The 22,083-nt window shown below is 39.9% G+C and overlaps 1 protein-coding gene across 1 annotated transcript in view; it reads left to right on the top strand.

Annotated features, from left to right (window-relative positions):
- The window catches only part of MICU1 (mitochondrial calcium uptake 1), a 130,234-nt gene that overhangs the window by 37,590 nt on the left and 70,561 nt on the right, over positions 1 to 22,083 (top strand). The window contains exons 4-5 of the mRNA XM_083441417.1: positions 3,016 to 3,178; positions 9,467 to 9,510. Coding sequence (XP_083297543.1) covers positions 3,016 to 3,178; positions 9,467 to 9,510 — 207 coding nt within the window. The remainder of the gene's footprint in view (positions 1 to 3,015; positions 3,179 to 9,466; positions 9,511 to 22,083) is intronic.

Genomic DNA, 22,083 nt, shown 5'->3' on the forward strand with positions numbered 1-22,083 from the left:
TGCCAAAAGGTGAGATGTTAGAGCATCTTTCTTTAACCCCGTTAGCCATTAGAGCACTGCAGGAAGCTGCCAAATGAAAATAAATGTCAACTTATCTCTGCCATTACAGTGCAGCATGGAACTTCAGATTGCTGGCACCCCGCTCTTGGCTTTGCACATTGTCTTCCTAAAGATTCTGCGAGCCAAATGAAACATTTTTAAATGGGACGAGCTGTGTGGGTTTTAAGTTAGCAGCCATTTTTCTCTTCAAACTCCTCAGCCTTTCAGAAGCCTTTTCTGCATGGTCTGCTATGGAACTCCAGTGGATTCTAGGGCACACAGTTGCACTAAGGCAGATGTGGGGGACCGTGGGCTCTCTAGATATTGGTCAACTATGACTTTCATCATCCCTGGCCATTCTTGCTGGAACTGACGGGAGTTTTAGTTCAGCAACATCTATGGTTGCTTTTCCAGTAAAATGTATGTTTCATACTCATTGCTTTCCTTCTCATTTAGGTAATTGACAAAGATATCTGTTAAGAAGTATTCTTGTAATATTCAGGAAACACAGCGGATTGGTTTCTGCTGTCCTCTTAGCTCTCGGTATTTTTCATATTTATGACGATTATTATAATTTATTGCTTGTACCCCACCCTTCTGACTGCCACTCTGGGCAGCTTCCAACATACAGTGGTACCTCGGGTTAAGAACTTAATTCGTTCTGGAGGTCCGTTCTTAACCTGAAACTGTTCTTAACCTAAAGCACTACTTTAGCTAATGGGGCCTCCTGCTGCCGCCGCGCCGCCGGAGCACGATTTCTGTTCTCATCCTGAAGCTAAGTTCTTAACCCAAGGTAATATTTCTGGGTTAGCAGAATCTGTAACCTGAAGCGTCTGTAACCTGAAGCGTATGTAACCCAAGGTACCACTGTATATAAAAACATAATAAAACATTAAACCAATAAAAAATAGAAAGCATCTCTATACAGGGCTGCCTTCAGGTGTCTTCCAAAGGTTATATAATCTCCTTGACATCTGATGGGAGGGTGTTCCATAGGGTAGGTGCCACTATCAAGAAGGCCCTATGCCTGGTTCCCTGTAGCTTCACTTCTTGCAGTGAGGAAACCACCAGAAGGCCCTTGGTGCTGGATCTCAGTGTCCAGGCTGAACGATGGAGGTGGAGACACTCCTTCAGGTATACAAGAAGCCATTGTAGACAATAGTGTGTCATACCTAGACTGCAAGGATCTGGGATGAAGTTCCTGCTCTGCCATGATGTTCACAGGATGACCTTGCACCAGCCAAGACCTCTCTGCCTAACTCTACCTCACTGGGTATTGTGAGCAGAAAATAGAGAATGTCCCATGTACAGTGTCCTGAGTTATTTGAAGGAGAGGTAGGGTATGACTGCAGTAAGTGACAACAGCAGACAGATTCTTACTCATGTTCCTGCAAAGTTTTGAATCAAATTGTTGCATAAGTTGTGTACAATCCGTAACGTGGAATGATTTGGCTTTTAACAGCAGTGAGAAAGCACAACTAGGCTACAGAGGACTTCAGATACTGCAACTGGTCATGAAATTGCTGTGTCAGCTTTTCCCTGTCCTATTTTTCAAAATTTAGCCAGGCTTAGATCCATGCTAAATTAAGATAAACAGCTGGAAGAGTTGTTAGCACTTGCTTCCTTTTTCAGTTGATTTGTCTGACCTTAAGCTGCAGTTTATTAAGAATGCAAAAGATGGGAAGCTGATGTAAGCTGAACTTTCAGGTGGTTTTGCTCTGCTGCTATGTGCCTTGAATTGAATTTCTTTAAAATATACTGTAGAGTATTGATTGAAGGTAGTTTTCTGATGACCTGTTTATATAGTCACTCCCCTCCTCCCCACTTTCTATGAAATAGTCAAGCACTTTCACTCTGCCCCTAACCAGAGTTCTTAAAGTTAATGTGCAAATCCTGGTGGAGATGGACATTTGAGAGTGAGAGCATTTTGAAAAAAGGCCATTTGGTTGATTAAAGGCCTAATGTGGCAAACTAATCATGTGTCTGCGTGGGGGATGTACCCCTTTCACTTATGCCATGAATTTGATGAATGGCCTTAGGGAAAGCTGTTTGACTCAGTATAGGAACCGGGTAACGAAATCTGTTCTGTTATGTATCAGACAGTCACCTTTTTAATTTTTTTCCAACAATAGTTATAAATAAAGTTTTTTTCCCCAGGTTGTGTACCTGAATTGGATTTGATTTTTTAAATATATTTGACATTGTTTCTTATATTGCTGGTGATTTTTATTATTATATTGATTCAGAATATTTGCTGGGAAGCCATTCATAAATGGAATTAAATGAGTTGTAAAGGGGTGTATGTGCAAGGACCACAACATTTAGTGCTCAAAATGCAACATTTTAATAACTAGTTCTGACCGTTCAGTCACACTCTAGCATGGCCAGTGAACACAATCCTGGCACAGGTGAGATGGGTGTGAACCTGCAACCTGTCCCAGACATTGTGGTCATCAGGAAGAGGGAGCAAGTTTAGCCCCCAATATGTTTCCCATATAAGTGGATGATTTCCATATCATGTATATGTGCCATGTGTCCCCATTATTTAGACATGCACAGCCTTCTCAACACCCCCTGCCTGTCACAATGGCAGTTTTGGTAGTTGTTATTAAATGCCACACTGCTGGAACAGAGGCAAATACTTTTTACTGATGTACACTATATGGACTTGTTGAATGAATGATTTTGGTCACAGACCAATAAAGACTTGTTGAAATTATCATGCTTGAGGGCTTAGAAGAGACTATACAATAGTGATAAAGGACCCAAAGAAAAGTGAAGAACCAAAGTGTTTGGTTGGGTCAATGTTTAACAATAACTCTGCCCATCACTAAATCATTCCCTTTTCTATATGTAGTACAGTAAGTTGTTTTATTGGTTAGCATTTTGCAGGGGTTGTATATGGAATTACCTACACTTGTCAAAGCAAATAGTTGTGGTGTTTGATCTGATGTTCTCTTTCTCTATATTTTTTAGGTAATGGAGTATGAAAACAGGATCCGAGCGTACTCAACTCCAGATAAAATCTTTCGATATTTTGCAACCTTGAAAGTAATAAGTGAACATGGAGAATCAGAAGTATTTATGACCCCACAAGATTTTGTGAGATCTATAACTCCAAATGAAAAGCAACCAGAAAGTAAGTGACCTTATATATAATGATAGCAAGTATATGTGATTATGCAGAAGTGAATTCTTGGTTATTGTAATCTGTTGATTGGCTTATTTCATTTGTCAACTATCAATAGCTATAAATTTCTATGTAGAGATATTGACTCTGGCTATGTCTTCCTGAAATGAGGCTCAGGGATGATGATTTAATTTTCAGCTTCTTTGGTTGCGTCTTAGGTACCGAAGGGCCTCCCCACAATGTTGGGTGCTGTTGAGGGGGCAACTTAAATGAAGGGAATACTGAAAAGTTGAAGTAGCAGAAACAAATTTCTCCCCTGAAGACAGAGCATGGAGTAGATGGAAATAGAAGCTAATTATGCAGACTTTCAACTCATAATTTTGCTTTTAGCTTAAGGCTACCATGAAATATAAGTGGATGCTTCCCTGTCATAATGGAAGTTGTTGGGAGGGGGGAATCTAAATTTATGAAAACTGTAGGCCATCACTAATCTCTAGGCTTGGCTGCTCAGGTGACAAAAACATCTTAGAATATGCCCTTCCAAAAACAAATTAAAGGAAAAAACAAGAAGCATTCTCCAGTGGCTATTATAGAACAAGTTCATGAGATCGTGTTGCAAAAAGAAAAGTATTTTGAGACTCTTCATACAGTTTTATGTAGTCCTAAAAGATGCAAAGCTTCAAAGAGCTTCACATATTTTATCTGGGGTTTTTTAAAACACATACCAGCACCCCTGTAAGCTGGGCCAGTAATGTTATCCTCAAATGGCAGATGTGTAGATAGCAGAGGCTGAAAAGGGGTGGACTTCCATAAGACCAACTGGGGGTTGCACCCAGGAACTTCTATACAGTATAGTTCAAGTCCCTTACATTATATCTGCTCCACATGGATAACATGGAGGTGCACTCCAGGAAAACTTCCCCCAGTCTACATTTTGCTCAGACTTCAAGTGCTGACAATTTCTCCCAGTTGAGAAGTTCTCTCTCTCCCCCAAATCAGGATGTTTAAATGAGGTTTGTGAGATTCTTGGATTTGCTTTAATGGAGCTAATTGGTCCTTGAAAGACTTTGCTGGTGCAACCCATATTGAAACATACAGACATTAGCCGTTTTGTCTCGAGACAGTGCAATTGCTCCAGACATATGGTTAGAGGTAAGTTATTACAGAATAACGACAGGCTTTACTGAGAGAAAATGTGAGGGAGCAGGTATTAGGAGGGAAGGGATGCTTACGGGAAGTAATTAAGATCTGAGAGGGGCTCTTTACTATGTAAAACACAGGTTGTTAGTGACCTGGGGTTACTGTCTGATGGATTTTGAATAACTCTTGTGAAAGGATCATTGCCAAGTAGTTTCTCTGAAACCTCCTGTATACCTCTTGATCTCTACTTAAGCATTTCTAAGGAGAAGCCAGTAAATTGAAATATCTGACCCAACTGCTGTCATATTTTTTTAAGCGTATGAAAGTGCAGTGTGTTAGTAATGCATTTTGATTCACTTTAGACTACGGTAGTTTTGTTTAGTATGCTTTATGTGAACTATGCACATTCCCTAAAGACTATATATCTTGGGCAGAAGTAGCTGTTTAAAAAATAAACATTCTTTAGAACTTGTTTGATGGCAGAATACAGAAATTTTATTTCCGTGCTACTAGGTATATGAAGTATTTTATGATACTCAGTTATTCATCCTTCTAATTACCCTGTTGGTTAAGTGTCGTATCGAAGACCCTACAATATCCAAGCAAATGCATTTAGGCTGCAGTGCTATCCACTCTTACCTGGAAGGAAGGCTTATGAGACATAATGGACCTGTCTTCCATGTAGATATGTGTAGGATTGTGCTGTAAAGGTGGGTTTCATGAGTAAAGCAAGACCCGTGGCCTTGTGCAGAGGCAGTCCCACGTAGATATGAAGCCAGTTTGGTATAGCGGCTAGAGTGTTGAACCTGGGAGACCAAGGTTCAAATCCTACTCGGTATTGCAGCTGACTGGGGTGACCTTGGGCAAGGCACTGTCTCTCAGCCAAACCTACCTGACAGGGTTGTTGGAAAGTTAAAATAGAACATGGGGTGAACCATGTGAACCACGTCAAAGAAACTGGGATATAAATATAATTTTAAAAGCGGCAGATAAGTCATTTGAGGGAGCAGGAGACTTTTGCACAAATGTGGACTGGACAAGCAAAAGTCAAACTTAGGGATGTCTTGGTCTGTAGGCAGTGAGTTATGAGGCGGGACAAGGCCATGGAAGGGGTTGAAGGTAAGGAGAAGCAGCTCGTGTAGGTTAAAGGCACATACATGAAGCCAAGCTAAGGATTTTAAGAAATGGCATTGCTGCTTAAAATGACAAGAGGGCACTTTTTGTCCCTCGTGTGCTATAAAAAGCACTCCATATTAAAATTTGTTTTTCTGTTAAAAGATTTAGACATATCGAGTGGTAGGGCAGGACTATCAGCAGCAATTATTCATGATAGGTAAATGGCATTTTGCTGTAAAGAGGGAATATATTTATGAATACCAGATGCTGGGAACATGACATCTGGGAAAGTCTTTCGCCATACCATGTGAGTATGTTAAAACAAAATTCAGGACTACTTGGGCCTAGTTTATCGGTGACTCATGTGCTCCCAAGAGCATCATCAAACAAACCTATTTTCCATGATGCTTTTGGAACAAACCCCAAATTCCAATATCCTACCAAGCCTAAGCATGCGCGACTGAAATAACCACAAATTCTTCTCAGTTTCCCTCTCCTTCTTTTGTCTCCATTTTGTCTGGGGGTTTTTAATTGTAAGCTGCTTGGGGTAGTAACTTGTTCTTCTTTGCAAAATGCATAGAGGGCATTGTATAAAATAGCAATAAACTTAGCACAAATTCTTTAGACCCTATCAAGCTAGAACCCATTGATTTCAGTGGGAGAGATTCAAGCAGGTGCTTAACTCTCCCGTTCAACTTAAATTACCATTAAAAGTGTGTGTCTTTGGACATGCAAAAGTTTTTTTTTTTTAAAAAAAAAAGCCAGTGTACTCAGGTGATCGTTCTTCAGCACAGCATCCACAAATCGAATGCACTGCTTGACAGTCTTATAACTTTTTTCCTCAGCTTATGAAGCTGATGACAGTGGAGATTTTATTGCCTTGGCTTAGGAGAGTCTCAGAGATCTTCTGAGTTGATTAATAACTCTGTTTCCTGCACCATGACCATTATGAACTTCTGAATATATGGGAAGCATTTTATCATGTTTAGTCATAAACAGGTGGCAGTGATATATATCTGCCTTGCTGATCAACGGCTGCTGGTTTCCCCTTCTCTCCCTGTTCCCCACATCTTGCCAGTCTTGAGTAATAAGACGACAATGTCATTATTTAAAATTTCATCTGGAATTCTTTTTGTATATGTGTATATAGAAAGAAAAGAAATAAAATACAAATAGACTGAATATGCATGCCTGTGGTTGGTTACCAGTTCTGGCTTGGGTGGTAATCCTCACCATGTCTATTCAAAGGTAATCCAATTGAATTCAATAGCGCTTACTCCCGGGTAAGTGGTGTTGAGATTGCAGCCCTAGATGTTAACCATAATATGCCAGTTTGGAAGCTAAACACATAATGGAGAAATGATTGAGTAGCACAGAGTTGGTGCTGCATACACACATGGCTCATGCATAGTGGTGGAGCATCATCATCATCATCATCATCATAATTTTATTATTTATACCCCACCCATCTGGCTGGGTTTCCCCCAGCCATTATTTGTTCAACCATTTCAGCAGAACTACCACTGGGTTCTGCTGCCTTAAGATCTGGTGTATTACTTCTAAAACATCTACCAAGATCTTTCAACTGGAAGGCATAGCCACCATGAATGTAAGAGTCCTCCATAGCCATTCTGTAGGTATCATTCTGAGGTCTTTTTTATGATTTAATGGCTATGATTAATAATCTTATACTGCCATGGGTTTGAATTTAATCTTCATGAAAATCATTCCATATTTCAAGAATATATTCCCATTTTTGTGTTTAAATGTGTAGAAGTTGGCCATGAAAAAACTTAATTGGCATTCCTTGTCTTTCTAATAGTGTAGTAGATTGTATTTTAGACATTTTAGTGCTTAAATGGGCATTAGCAAGCATCTTGCCAAATATGGCTGTTTCATATGAGTCCTATCTTCTCTCTTAGCTATGAATAATAAAATGTCTGATTTTGTAGGCAATGGTGATAACACAGAACAAAATATGCAGGGTGGTAATCTATCTTCTCATATGCTGTGAATCAAATTATTCTAAGTATACAGATCATATTCTTCCCACATAACAAACAGACCAGGTTGTTGGTTTAAATTGAAATTCTTAACACGCATTTTTGTCTCAAATGTAGCTGGTTCTACATTCTGTTTTTCTCAGTTGGAGTGTATTTGCTCTGTGGATTAGTTTATCCTCACTGAATTGTTTTCTCTCTTCCCTTCCTGGACCTTATTAAAGTTTCCAGTGTTGCAGAGGTCCCATGCTGTTTATACCACATCAAGTCTTAAATCAGTCAATAACTATTTATGTGAGTTAAGATTATAGTAATATAACTTATTCGTAAACTACTTCTTCCACAGTATCTCAGAACTAATCCTTGCTGCTTCTTTCTCCCATACAAAATCTGCTAACATTTAGGGTTGTACTAAACACGATGTAATATAGTAAAGAGGAATAGCAATTTAGGAGCCGTCAGTTTCTTAACAGTGCTCTGTGCCCTTTGGAACTCCCTGCCTATTGAGATCCAGCAGGTGCCTTCACTGTATTCTTTTCGGCACCTGCTAAAAACATTCTTGTTTAGGCAAGCCTACCCAGATGCTTAGAAAGTTGAAGTAATTTTAATCTATTTTAATATTTTAACTTTTGTATAGTCTTATCTTTTTGTAAACTGCTTTGAGGCATTTTTTCCCCAATCAAGCAGTGTATAAATTTCATCAAACAAACAAAGGCAATGTCAAACTTTCTAATCATTTTAAATCTTTCATCTCTCTTCCTCTGATTACTGGTTCATAATTCAATGTTAATAACTACCTGTGATTTTCTAGTATGAGAGATTCTCAAATACCTCATCGTATTTTGTTGTTCAAAGCTTTCTGTTCTGGCTTCTAGCTTTAATTAGGATTGAACCGTAATAAAAACAATTGATTCATTCTGGGATCCAGCTGAATTTTGTATGTTTTTAAGCAAGTTTTTCACCCTTAAATCTGACGGATAAAGTCATTTGCCCACCCTTTTGCGTTACAAAACACCTGGAACCACTGACAATCTATTGCAGAGTTTACTCTGCTTATGGAAGGCTTTTTTACATCCACCGCTCAACTGTTGATTGGAAAAGGTAAAATTACATCCTAAGATGATGTGGACCCTCTTGCACAAGCAGAACAGCTTCAAGCAGAAGCACAAGAATGGCTTATAGTGCCTGCATATTACAGCACGGTTTGAACACATGCATAATCTCTTTTGCGGGCATTTGCGGAATAGTTCCGGCTGCTATTTTTCTTCCTGGTTCTGAGGTTCCAGTTCATTGCATCTTGATTGCAGTGATGGGGGAAATGCCGTGCGTGGCTTCTTCCTCAATTTAGCTACCGCAAGTAGAACGCTGGTATAATGGATTGAGTCCGTGCTGGAAGCTTCAAGGCTGCAAATGGTGAATATAACCCATTTGGTCTTGAGTCCCCACAGCACACCATTTTGTGTGCACTGTATTTCATGGTGGCAAATGGCAGGTTACTGCAACATTTCTAGTACCTTTATCTACTGTTGCATCTGCTCCTTAGTTTCATCTCCTTCTGTAAGATTAACTATTGATTACTGTCTTCTCCCTTCAGCATCTTTCAAATTTACCTTTTCTACCCACTTAGTTTGGAGCTCACAGACCACCGTTTGCTTTCAGCTTTATGAAATGAATGTTACTTAAAGTTTGATGGCAATTTTGAAATCTGTTAATGGCATCTGTTGCTTAAGGCAGTATAAATATTGAAGGACAGAGGTTAATGTATAAGGTAGTAGGGAAGGGTAGAGAAATAACTTGTATATTCTGTTCTAAGAGAAGCAAGGTGTGGCACCACCATTATGTCTTGATATAGCTATAGCTACTATTCCCCAGATCTGTACACATTTCATAAGATATAAGATGAAGCTACTATTAAGCTGAGCTTTCCTGTACTTTCTATGTTTTGGTTGGTTAGAGCTTAATGTGTTTGAGCCATGTGAATATATTTCATAACATTCAATCCGCGCTACATAAACCTTTGCTTTTCTCTTGTTTCTTTTAGACCTCGGACTTGATCAGTTTGTGGTGAAACGCTATGATGGGAAGGTGAGATTCTTAAACCTGTGGGTGCATGCTAATTACCATTTTAGCTACTAAGGAATTGTTTGTTTTCTCCTCTCTGTCTGTGAAACTGTCTAGCAGTAAGCAAAGCTGTGTTAATTTTGGAGGTGATTATAGCAGGGAATTTTTATGGGCCACCACGGAGAAGGGGACTAAATTTGAGATTCTAAACAGCCTCTCTTGGCCCAGCTTGTGCAGCACCAAGAATGTAGAACCATATCTAAGAATAAAAAACAGAGCTCTTCCCATAGGCGTCTAGCTGGCTGCTGTGGGAACAAAACGTTGGTCTAGGTGGATCTTTGATCTGATTTAGCACGGTTAATTTTAATACTTAGCTGCAGCTTCCAAAGTATAGTTGTGGCTTTTCCTTTCTCATTTGGGATAATTTCACCTGAGTGGTGTTCTTTTCACCTGTGATAGAAATTCAGTGTGTGAAATCCTTATGTCTCTTAAAAATCAAAATGGGTGTTGAATACAAGTCAGCTTGCGCTGGAGGTTGATGCTTCTACATGGGGAAAGAGAAAGGAACCTCCAAGCTTCTTAGACTGCCCTTTTATCTGTGCTGCCCTTCCTTCAGGCTAGATGGATACTCTTGCAGTTGCTGACCTCATTTTCTCCTTTCTCCTCACCTTGGGAGAGCAGACATCCTTTGTGTCTCCACTGCTGACACACAAGAGCAAGCGCAGCTTGTTGCATTCTCCATCTTAGTTAGGACTAGGATCTTTCCTCTCAAATCATGGATTTCCTGCAGGAAGCATAGCTTTGTTTGCGATATTATATCTAGGGTAAAACATGTTCCTCCCACAGTGATTCAGTGTTAAATTGAACCTTTAAACTCCAAATACCATCAATGGGAAGGTGGAATTCCCCTCCCCGAGCTCTTTTTAACTTCTTTCACTGTATATATAAGAAAGAGATGCAGAATTCCAAAGCTGCATTTGCCTCCTTGTCCCTCCTGCTCTTTATTTCATTGAGCAGCACTCTCAGGCAAAGGCAAATTTGCTTACTGCTTTCCTGCTTTGTCTCATTACTGGGCTGACCTATAATGAAGTGAACAGTTGCTGCTGTGCTTTTAAGAGCTGACATCCAGAATACACCCTTGGCCGCTCCCCCCTCCTTTCTTCGGAGGCAGGCCCGTTCTGCTCAGTCTGGAGGTGGAGTGCCATTCCCACCAGCCTGCCTCCGGAGGAGAGGGGAACCATCTTTCTCCGCCAAGCTGTGCAGCCGTAGGGTGTGGAACTGGTCTCTTCCTTCCCGTCCCACTCTGCTCATTGCACACATGGGATGGTGTCACCATCTGCCTCTGCTCCTGGCCAGCTGAAGGGGAGGGTGGACTCTTTTTGACTTGGCAATAGTAACTCTGGCTTGGACTGAGCTGCTCTCAGTTTAAGCTGCTGTCGGGCACAGCAGTGATGGCAGGAATATGGGTGGGCCTGGAGAATAGGGCATTAATCCTCTCTGCATGGCCACACACCTTAATTTGTACAGCCTTCTATTTCTTGGTTATCCTGGGATGTGATCAAGACTTTGTTTATGACTGTTTTGAATATAATATTGAATGCAATAGTCTACCCTGCTGCTTATAGTGTTGCGGACAAGGATATGCCTGAAGGCAAGTTGGCTAATTGACATTGCAATAATAGACACTAAGCATATTTTCTTGCCCCTGCGGACTGGCTGTTCTGAAATTTCAGATCTTGCTACAGATCTGTTTTTATTTATGTGCATATATATATAATGCCACCAATCCTACTGAATCTATCCAGATAATCTGAATTTGTGCTGCGTAATTGTTTCAGCTCTTTTTGATGACCTTTTTTGTGACAGATGTGCTCTGTCAGGTGGTTCTTTGCATATTTATTTACTGTACCACACCGTTGACAGAAAATTCGAACTGTTAAGGACGTAACCTGTGAGAAATTCCATTGGGCTGCTTAAAAGAACATATTTTTCCATAATGGAATATAAAGTGGGCATTTGCTCTCCCACCCTCAGTCAAGTTCCAGACGTCTTTGTTTGCTGTTTGCTTCAGCAAATTGTTCTGATTGATTTAGGGTGGCTTCTTGGGCATGGAAAACCCAAATCCGGAATGCATTAGTTGTGAGCCGTGCATGTCAATATGTATGAAACTGCTGCTTTTGCCTTTACAATATACAGCAGCTTGAAAAGGATCAGCAGTTGACATACTGCTTCCCTAGCTCAGTGTACATGAAAGGCTGAGCATGAGTGTGCTGGCTCTCAGAGAGGAGATCGTGGGCACTTCATTTCTTCTCAGTTCTTGCTGCTGCTTTTGTGAGCTAAGGCATGGTTTGACTTCAGCATGTCTCCTAAACCCAGACTTATGGTTTGCCTTACTCCAAACAAGCCACCAGCTGTAACCCAAAAATAAACCGTGCTTACAGCTGGTGGCTTGTTTGGAAGGAGATGAACCTCAAGCATGGACAACACACTGAGGCACACCATGGCTTAGCTCACTTCAGTGGAGCGCCAGGATTGAGGAGGAGCAAAGCACCTGCAATCTGTCCGGGAGCCCTGCACGCTCATGGTTTGGCTTATATGTGAACTAGGCCATTCTATCTTCCAGGAAGAAGTATTGATTGACAAAAAACGTGCCTGTGCCCTTTACAGTCCACTTCAAGTTCAGCTGTTAGCGCTCATTCCTAGGATGTTAGTCCTACAGGAGGACTTGGACAGCTGCCTGTGATATATTTGGATCTTAGATTTTAACCTGGGGTTAGCCATTAATTTTTAACTGCAGTGGTTAATTGGTTTGTGCCTCAGGCCCAATACAGATGTTGCCCATCAGGGAAGACTCATCTCTTTTTAAGCATAAGGAAATATATTGTTAAGGGTTTGTGCTTGCAATATAAAGATGCTGTAGGCTCTTCCAAACATTGTTTTATATCTGTGAGCAGCCTCCCTTCTACCACTTCCCAGCTCTTGTCAAAGCTTTGTGGCATATTGGTTTTGTTGGCATAAACTGATGGAATTATGGAAGTCTTTCTTTCTCTTTCCCTTTAATTTAGTAACTACTAATTTTAATTTTTATTATGTTTTGGCAGGTAACTCACTGACCATTTGTGCCTCCTTTTATTTCTTGGTTCTAAGGTGTGCAGCAGTATCTTGTTCCTGAGACATGAATTGGGTTTTTTTCTTTATTTGTTTTATTCTGTGGTTCCTCTAACGATGTACAGTTTGTAATTATTTTGTTTTTGTTTTTTGTTTTTGTTTCTGTAACCAAACCTTTGCTCATTTTCTTCCCTTTCTTCCTAACCTTTCCCCCTCTCATCAGGATTTTTGGCAGGTACTGACTTGTCAGCATGTGCTTCAACCAATTTGTGCTTCAGATCCCATATGTGCACCTCCTTTTAAAAGGGACAGTATATATTTCTTATTTCCCCCATTACCTTAAAAAGACTGTTGGCTTTCATCATTTGAAATCTAAAAAGGCTTTATTTTTTTAAACATGGAGACTTAACTTTCCCCAACAAAAAAGTTGTCGCAAGAGTTCAGTATTACCGTAAGTCAATTCAATGCAGAATTACTTAACGTTTGGTAAACCAACTAGGTGCTACATTAAATTTCTTCTCCTTTTTGTGATCGTTTTTTACTGAGCAGCAATGGTTGATTTTTCCATTTTGGTTTAATAAAATCAAACAATTATCTTTCTATTCATAAGAGAGTGAGGCAAATCTGTTTTTCACAAATATTTAATTTATATTTTGTGTGAATGGGAGGTATTTGCCTATGGGTATATTTACATTAAAATTCCAAATTTTGTGCGTAAACTAATTCTCACCACATATCCCTGTACTTTGAAGCTATCTTAATCTATCTGCCACAAACTACTTGAAGATGGAACAGGTGACTGAATTCCGTTCAACATAACTGAGTGCTAGAGGATCAGCTTACATTATCAGTTTCCTTGAGATAGCTACCTCTGATCTGTGTCACGAGAGAGTCAACCATGCCTTCCAAAACGAGGTGTGTTTGGGCTGAGCTAGACATGATAATCGCTGTGTTAGCATGCATCAGTAGCCATAACTATGATTAGGAAAATTAGCTTCTGTATGAGAAGTACACAGTTCAAGCACTCTCCCATTTAGTTCCTCTCCTCCTAGGGCAGGGAAGGGATTCCCATTTCTCGCAAACCCACATATTGCATATTGATTTATACCAGGCTTTACCAATCTAGTGCTCTCCGGTTGTGTAGGATTACAACTAACATCCACCCCGGTCAGCATGGTCATTAGCTGAATGGACTGGGGCTAATGATGGTCCAAAACTGATGTTTGAGGAAGGCTAATTTGGGATCAGTGTTACATCTTAGAAATTTAATGTGCAGTTTTTTGTTTAAAAAAACACAAAATTATGTGTGCCATAACGCAGAGCAAATTGGGAAGGGGAATTTCAGGCTTTCTTCCTCTGCTGTGGTCCTGCAGAAAATCCCTTCCAAAGCTGGTATTGAACTAGTGCCAATGGGGGACTTTCTCCCACTGCAGATAAATTCTGTCTGCCTGTGATCTCAAAAACAACCAGCCCTCCCAATTTATGTAATTTGCATTTTTTAAAAAACACACACCCTGCACATTAAATGCAAGGATGCATTCAGTATAACCCTAAATTTGCTCTTCTCTCATCCCATGGTAGGATCCCAAAGTCCTGTGTTCCCTCATCATCTCAGGAGTCACATCCACACAATTTCACTAACGTTAGAAGCCCTGGAATCACATGGATGAGGCTGATAGTGGGGCCCTTTCCCACCTGGCTAGGTGGTGATCAAGAGAGACTGAGCTATGTGCATTCTGAAAGGTAGCACACTGCATGAATGAGGAGTGAGCTAATCAGATATATTGATTTACCTGTTTTGTATAACTTATTCCGTGTAACCAATAGTGTAGACACTTTTCAAGGACGGGTCTCCCTTAGGTAAATAGTGTGTTAAAGCCTGTCTGACTGCAGTTAATACTTCAGCTTATTAAAATGCATTCCCTGTGCTTCTCACCTCATGATTTTAACTGAAAGGTACTGAGGGAACTGAGGAAAAAGCAGGATAATGACAAAAATATGCTTCTAATTAAATGCAGTGATCACTTTATAAAGCTTTCCAACTCTTACATTTGCTGATGTTTATGCCTGGAATGCACTTCTAATACCTTGGGGGATTTTTCAAGTGAGAAGCGTCCGGCATGCTGATGAATTCTCTTAAATAAGGCTGCACAGATTCAAATTGAAGCAGCACTGTGTTGAGTTGCCTCTCTTGACAAGCATGTGTATTCTTGAGGAAGCTGTGACAGAACATTCCCCTGAGGAACTTCTTTCTTTAATATGAAGGATTATGCTCTAAGCAAATAGGGCATTACCTCCGTAGCACTTGAAGACTTTTAAAAGTCTGTTATGAGAGGCTCTTTTGCTAGCTGACTTCTGAATATCTGTACTGACAAGCGCTGAATTGCAATTAGAAATGCAATCAGAAATTGAAAGTTTTGTCCAAATGAGAACACAAAGGAACACAAACTTTGACAGAAAGGCTGTAAGGCTGTGCACCTTACTAAAAACATAAAGACCAACAACATTTATTTTAATATGCATTATTAGCAGGAGACCAGCTAGGAAGGTAATTGGGTGTTTGGATGACAAGGGAGTCAAAGGTGTGCTAAAGGAAGATGAGGAGATAGCAGAGAAGCTGAATGAATTATCTGCATCTTTCTTCACAGCGGAAGATATAAGGCATATCTCTGTGTCTAAACTAACTTCCCAGGAAGGGCTTCTGAGGAACTGAGGCAAATAGTGATGACAAGGAACTAAGCTTGCCTTATTGACAAAATAAAAAGCTGGCAAATCTGGGTCTGAGTGGATTCTACTCAAGAGTTCTTAAAAGAGTTCTTCAAGTGTGAAATGGCCAGTCCTCTAACAAAACTATGTCACATCCCACCTAAGATCAGTCCCTGAAGACTGGAAACTAGTCGATGTAATACCGATTTTTAAATAGGCACCCAGGAGATTTCAGGCTGGTTAGCGTAGCATCTGTTCCAGGGAAGTTTAGGAAAAACATTATTAAAGAGTGGAGTACCAAGTGCCTAGAAGAACAAGTCTTGTTGAAGTAGAACCGGTTTGGCTTCTGCAAGGGTGAGTTCTATCACACTGCGCTCAGTTTGCTGGTGATCTGGTCCAGCCATGGCCCCCTAGGCAAATAGAGAATGCACACCAAAGCACAGCAGCTGTGGCAGCCTGGCATGGTAAATTTAGTAGCCTCTCCAGTGAAATGGTACAGGGCTATCTTCCACGTTGGAATGAAGCACTGAAGGTGCCTGGTTTGCTTACCTATTACAGTGGTACCTTGGTTTACAACCATAATCCGTTCCGGAGGTCCGTTTGTAAACCAAAACAGGTTGTAACCCAAGGTGCGCTTTCGTCAATGGGACCTCCAAAATAAATTTGTTCGTAATCCAAAAAAAAGGGTTGTAATCCAAAAAAAGGTTGCAAACCGGGACACGCACTTCCGGGTTTGACTGGTTTGTAATCCAGAATGTATGCAAACCAAGACGTATGCAAACCAAGGTATCACTGTATTGATTAAATTATAATTTTGCCGAGAATGCTCAAAGCTCAGTGACAATTCTGCCATTCACCTTCCAGTCTCTGATACATAAAAATACGTTAAGAAACCACATGTATTTCTTCTGCATGGATTTTTGTTTTATAAGCACTTTAGATTTAAAACTGCATCCAGCATTGTGAGCAGATATATAATGAAAGAATAAACTATGGCGATATGATGGTGCGAGAAATAGTTTGTTTGAACGGAAGTGCAAGAACCATTTGCGAATGCTCAGAGAGACCTGTAATGGGGAATGCAAAATATATTCTGTCCTTTTTAAAGAGGCTCTTCTCGCTTTCTTTGCAAGGGTTCGGCCCTTGCATGCTCGGTTCCTGCTGCCTGTGACGGGGTCTTGGGACATTGGTGTCTTGTTTCGTTTTTCCTCTTGACTGTAGAATGCTAGTCTTGCATTTCAGGTGCAGCTTTTTAAAAAATAATAATAATGGTGATGGATATCTATTCTGTTAGGTGGGTACATGTACATTTCTCTTTCTAGCCTCTGAAGACCACCAGTTAAAGTTCTACCTTTAATGAACTCAGTTTTTAAAGGGAAAGGTAGATTAGGGTTCTGATACCTTTAGAAATAGTTTTGTTGTTCCAGTGGGATAAGCAAATCCCTCTGGCTTAAAATGATCAATATTCACATTTTTGTGGGATAGTTCCAGTTTTTCGACTTGCATTGGGCCGTTGCTTTACTAGTAGTTTTTATCAGTGAAGAAAGGGCTTCAAAAGCTGTGATACTTCATAGGAAGGTTTGTCTCTCTTAAATAATTTTACAGCTAAAGTAAAGCACAACTTGATCCAAATACCATGTGCTCCCACCCTGTTCAATTTTTTTTTTAGTTTGGACTTATTGTTGCTATGGGTAGAATTTAGGGATAGGCAAGATGTAATCTGACCTCGGTATCTGAGATTCCATAGAGATTCAGTTACCGCATCGTGCTTCTCTAGCTGTGCTTAGCAGCAGAGACTCTGACTTGGGATTTCTTATTTCTTAAAATTAGATGCAAGGATTCATTGCCTGATGTGGTGAGTCTGCTGTGGATCTCTCCAAATTAAATATCTTGGTCACGGATCATTGGAATTCTTTCTTTTTAAAAAAATGTGTAATTACATAGGAATTCCTTAAGAGCTGCTTTTAGTAAGAGCTGTCCTATATCTGAGTAGTATTTTTAAATGAGTGTGAATTTACTTATTTGGTCAATTTTTTTAATCCTGCTTTTCCAAAAAACATCAAGGCTGAGTTCAATAATTCAAACCTCAAAATTACACCATAAAACAGCAAATGCAATCTTAGAAAAATGACAGCAACAATCTGATACAAGTTCTCTTTTAGAATTAAAAACTGCTACAAAATAAGCATGTATACATTAAGCTAAACCCAATTGCTACCACAACATGCAATGTTTGCTTGCATTTTTGAAAAACCAACAAGCTCCTTAATTAACTTCTTAAAATAACCCTGGGGCCTGCTTGTCCCTCCAGCTGTTTTTAACACATTTGAAACATCTTTAAATACACATAGATTACTATGAATAGAGAATTTCCCTGTTCAGATTAAGTTGCCTTAATTGCCTGACTTGTTCTGTAGTTTCCTCTTTCTGACAAAATGAGAAGGTGATAAATTGGACACTGAGATCCAGCACTGAGGGCCTTCTGGCGGTTCCCTCACTGCGAGAAGTGAAGCTACAGGGAGCCAGGCAGAGGGCTATCTCAGTAGTGGCACCTGCCCTGTGGAACACCCTCCCATCAGATGTTAAGGATCATTATATAACATTTAGGAAACATCTGAAGGCAGCCCTGTATAGGGAAGCTTTTGAAGGTTTAATGTTTTACTGTGTTTTTACATATGCTGGAAGCTGCCCAGAGTGGCTGGGGAAACCCAGTCAAATGGGAGGGGTACAAATAATGAATTATTATTATTATTATTATTATTATTATTATTATTATTATTTTCTTGTTGGTTTCGATTGTTTGTGCCACATAGGCAAAAATGTTTGCTTGCATCTTGACTTGTTAAACTGATACGATTATCTCAACATACCATTGTCTAAACATAAGTTTGTCTAATTAAATGAGATAAATTAAAAACTCTTTAATTTAAATTAAAAGAGTTAAAACCACCCAAGCAGACCATGATATGTAATAGCTGCAAATTGTGATAGGGACAAACCTAGGTCCAAACACACCAGGTCCAAACTTTGGGTTTTGAAACTTGCTTGTGTTTTTTTGTTTGTTTTTTGCAATAAGATCAATAAGATGTAATGTCTTTCAGATGTTTTGGACTACAGTTCCTATCTTTCCTGAACATTGGCCATGCTGGCTGGAGGAAATGGAGGTTCAAAGCATATGCACTAAACCATGATTAAATGAAACTGGAAACAAAGTTTTCCGGTCGTGTCCCTTTGGCCACACTGGATGGGCGTGAGGGGGTGGGCGCCTAAGCCTGAGCTTTGCTTGGACTCATTCCTTTCACAATAAACATAGTTATCCAAGTGTGGCCATGAAGTGTACTTGCACAGGCGTAGTCTAGTCCCCCAAAAAGGTGATATTTTTTAAAAAAATATTTAGCTAACACATTTTAATTAACACCCATTAAAACATCACATCGCATCACAGAACTAAGGAGCCAGAGGAACATTTAAGGTGTCTCTCTGTATGAATTACTAAATGATACAGTGTATTAATTGAAAAGGTGTTATGCATCTTCTTGGGAAAGGATAACTGCTTTCCTTGCCTGAATTTAGTGTTTAGTCAAGTAGCAAGCAGAAATGGATGTTCACTCTTTAGTAAGACGTTACAGGTAAAGATGCAGTCTCTTCTTAAACACGCTTATAGAAACTTGGGATGCCTCTTTCCTGGCAAGTCTTCGCTGAACTGAACTAGTGAAGACCTAACGTTTTAAAATACATTATTTTCTCCCAGATCTTTTCAGCCTACTCCTATGCATATTTACTCAGGAACAATTCACATTAAGTTGAATGCAAACTATTCCCAAATATGTGCTTAGCTGCCTGAGCTGCCAATGAAATGGAAAGAACATTGAATTCTGTAATATTGTGCAGTTAGCAAAACTGGATGTGGTCAACGGGGACTGAAAGAGAATGGCATTACAGCAAACTCAAAACACACAGAATCTTAAGCATTCATCCCCCCCCCCGCAAAAAAAAAAGAAAAAAGATTATACAGCTTCTTTAATCTGAAAGAATGTACAATGAGATCCAAATTATTAAGGATTGAGGGGAAACTTCTGTAGCATATATTGTTTAGATTTGGAGAAGGAAGCTATGCAATGATTGCTTAAGATTATCGCATATTTTCACACACAGAAAAATGGTATTGAAGCATAAGCATTAGTGGCATGGATAACATCACTGAACATTCACCTCCTTCTTTCGTGTCGCAATACCAATGGTCAGTTTTACATGACTTAACAGAGAAATAATTGTCAAACTGGGGTGCACAAATGCTACTGAGGAAAGTACTATTCTGGGTTTAGCCAAGCTATTGAAATTCATGCTAGTGACTTTTGAACTAAGATTGCCACCTTCTTATAATTTTAGTGTGTTTATAGTTGGGGAACTATGAGTCAAAAGCATATATTAAGGACAAAGTTTGACTCACATTTTCTCAGAAGGCCAAATATCCCCACCCCAGAACTATCGCCTGTCTTGCCTTCCACTTCAAATATGTGTTCTGCCAAGTATGTTTTAAAAACAAACTAATAAATCAGAGTACATTATTGATTGGACAGTGCTGTGGAGATTCATGCGTTCTATCAGTGCAAACATTATTTGCTTTTCAGAAGGAACAATTTATGGAGGTATTCCCCCCCCCACAGCCCTTGTCAAGCTGATTGGGGGGCGCACAGTGTGGGGGTGAAGCCCTGTTCCACTAGCAGGACTTGTGCTTGCTGTCACTAGCACAACTGTTTAGTTGAATCCAGCCCATAACACCATGTTATATCTGTTCTGACAATTGAAATTGCTAGGTAGGAAGATCCCAGTCCATTAGACATTGGTGGGCTGTTGTTTTTTAGCCGGTGTTCAGTAATCCTAAGAAGTCAAACCACTTGACTGTGCTTTACAATAAGGCCTTTGGGTGTCGTCCTCATATTGCTCCATTCATGTGGTGGTGGACCTGGCTGTCATTAATTTGGTTGAGTTAAAAGTGGCAATCCTACTTTAAACTAGGTCAGGCATTTTCTTCCTCAATACAGAGGACACTTTCTCTGCGAATATTTCTTTGTTCAAGTGAATACATCTATCTATCTTGCCTTTCAACAGCCACATGAATAGAACAATAAAGCATCTCTACCAACTCCTGTTTGGCCAGTGAATATATAAGTAGTGAAACCCTGGGTTGCCCCTACTAGTCTGTATAGCTAGATAAGACAGGGCAAAATGGACTCATGGTTTTACATGGTATAATGCCCCTTAGACCTATAGGGATACAGGAAGTAAAACAGAATATCTCATATATACAGTACGTGAGTGGGTGGATCCATTTCCCCTTCTGTAAACATCTTAACTCCTTTTGACCTGAATGGTCCAGACCAGGGGTCAGCAAACTTTTTTAGCGGGGGCCAGTCCACTGTCCCTCAGACCATGTGGTGGGCTGGACTATATTTGGGGGGGGGAAATAATGAATGAATTCCTATAACCCAGAGATGCATTTTAAATAAAAGGACACTTTCTACTCATGTAAAAACACACTGATTCCTGGACCATCCGCGGGCCGGATTGAGAAGGCGATTGGGCCGCATCTGGCCCCCGGGCCTTAGTTTGCCTACTCCTGGTCCAGACAGCAAGCCTGATCCTATGATTGTGAAATATGCCCAGTGTAGAATTACCCTCAGGTTTCTGCTATTGTGACAATGCATTTGCTATTTCTTTCTTCCAACATAAGCAGGAAGCTAGAGGAACTCCTGTACTTCCAAGTTCTTAGGGATGGAAAGAAAAACATTTGTCCTACCTCATTTCTCAAAGAGGGCCAGTCCTAGCAACATTTCCCCTCATATCATGACTTTCTGAAATGAATTCAATAGCACACATGTGGATTTCTTTTCTGTTTTATTAGATGCAACATTATCATAGTACTCCGGAAGATAAATACGTAGAAGTATTGCCTTCCATGATTCAACCCATTGGGCAAAATGGGTATTCTTTCTTGCTGTCCTTTTGACAGATGGGCTGTTCTGTTTTGTCATAGCTATTCACTTCTCCCGCATGGTTCATGTACAGCAACATCTGCAAGAAGCATTGCTTTGATTGTTCACTTAGCCGATGGTCTAAATCTATTTGGTGGAAACTGAATTGTTCACTTCTTCTGTATATGCATATTCTTGCTTGTGGTGATATATATATATATATATATTTAACTGAAGTATGCCTAAGTCTGTATGTTTGCCTTGTATGCTTGTGGCTAACAGGATGTCTCAGCTCCAGAAATGTTATTGTAAATAATCTCTGTCCTAATGAATTGTGCATTTTCTCCACCTTATCTGTGTTGTGAACTTCGATCAACACTCTGAACAAGCCCTATTGATTTGATTAATTCATCATTTTTCAGTAGGCTAAACTGCCTTTCCTAGCCAGGGTCTTTTGGAGCAATATATCCAAAGCAAGTGGGAGCTTCATATAATAAAGTGTTTACTCCTTTCTTAATTTTGACAAATAAACTAAATTAGCTTTGGATGCTGGAAATTAATTTAGCATCCAGTTGCAAAAAGGGCATACCACGTGAGGGTTGTGCTGAAGTTATTTTAATATTATTCATACTGGTGATAAGGCAAGGAGGCTGGTATATTAACACTAACAAAATACCACTTACTGCTTTCCCCCCTATCTCCATTTGCATGTTGAGTTTGCTTTTTAAATACCTTGCATTGGATTCCTTCAAATGTAACAACGCATTGTGCAGCAGCAAATATCATTGGGGGAGGGTGGTGTTGAGAT

The sequence above is a fragment of the Podarcis tiliguerta genome (assembly GCF_965153285.1).
Source record: "Podarcis tiliguerta genome assembly, chromosome: 5".
Lineage (NCBI taxonomy): Eukaryota > Metazoa > Chordata > Lepidosauria > Squamata > Lacertidae > Podarcis > Podarcis tiliguerta.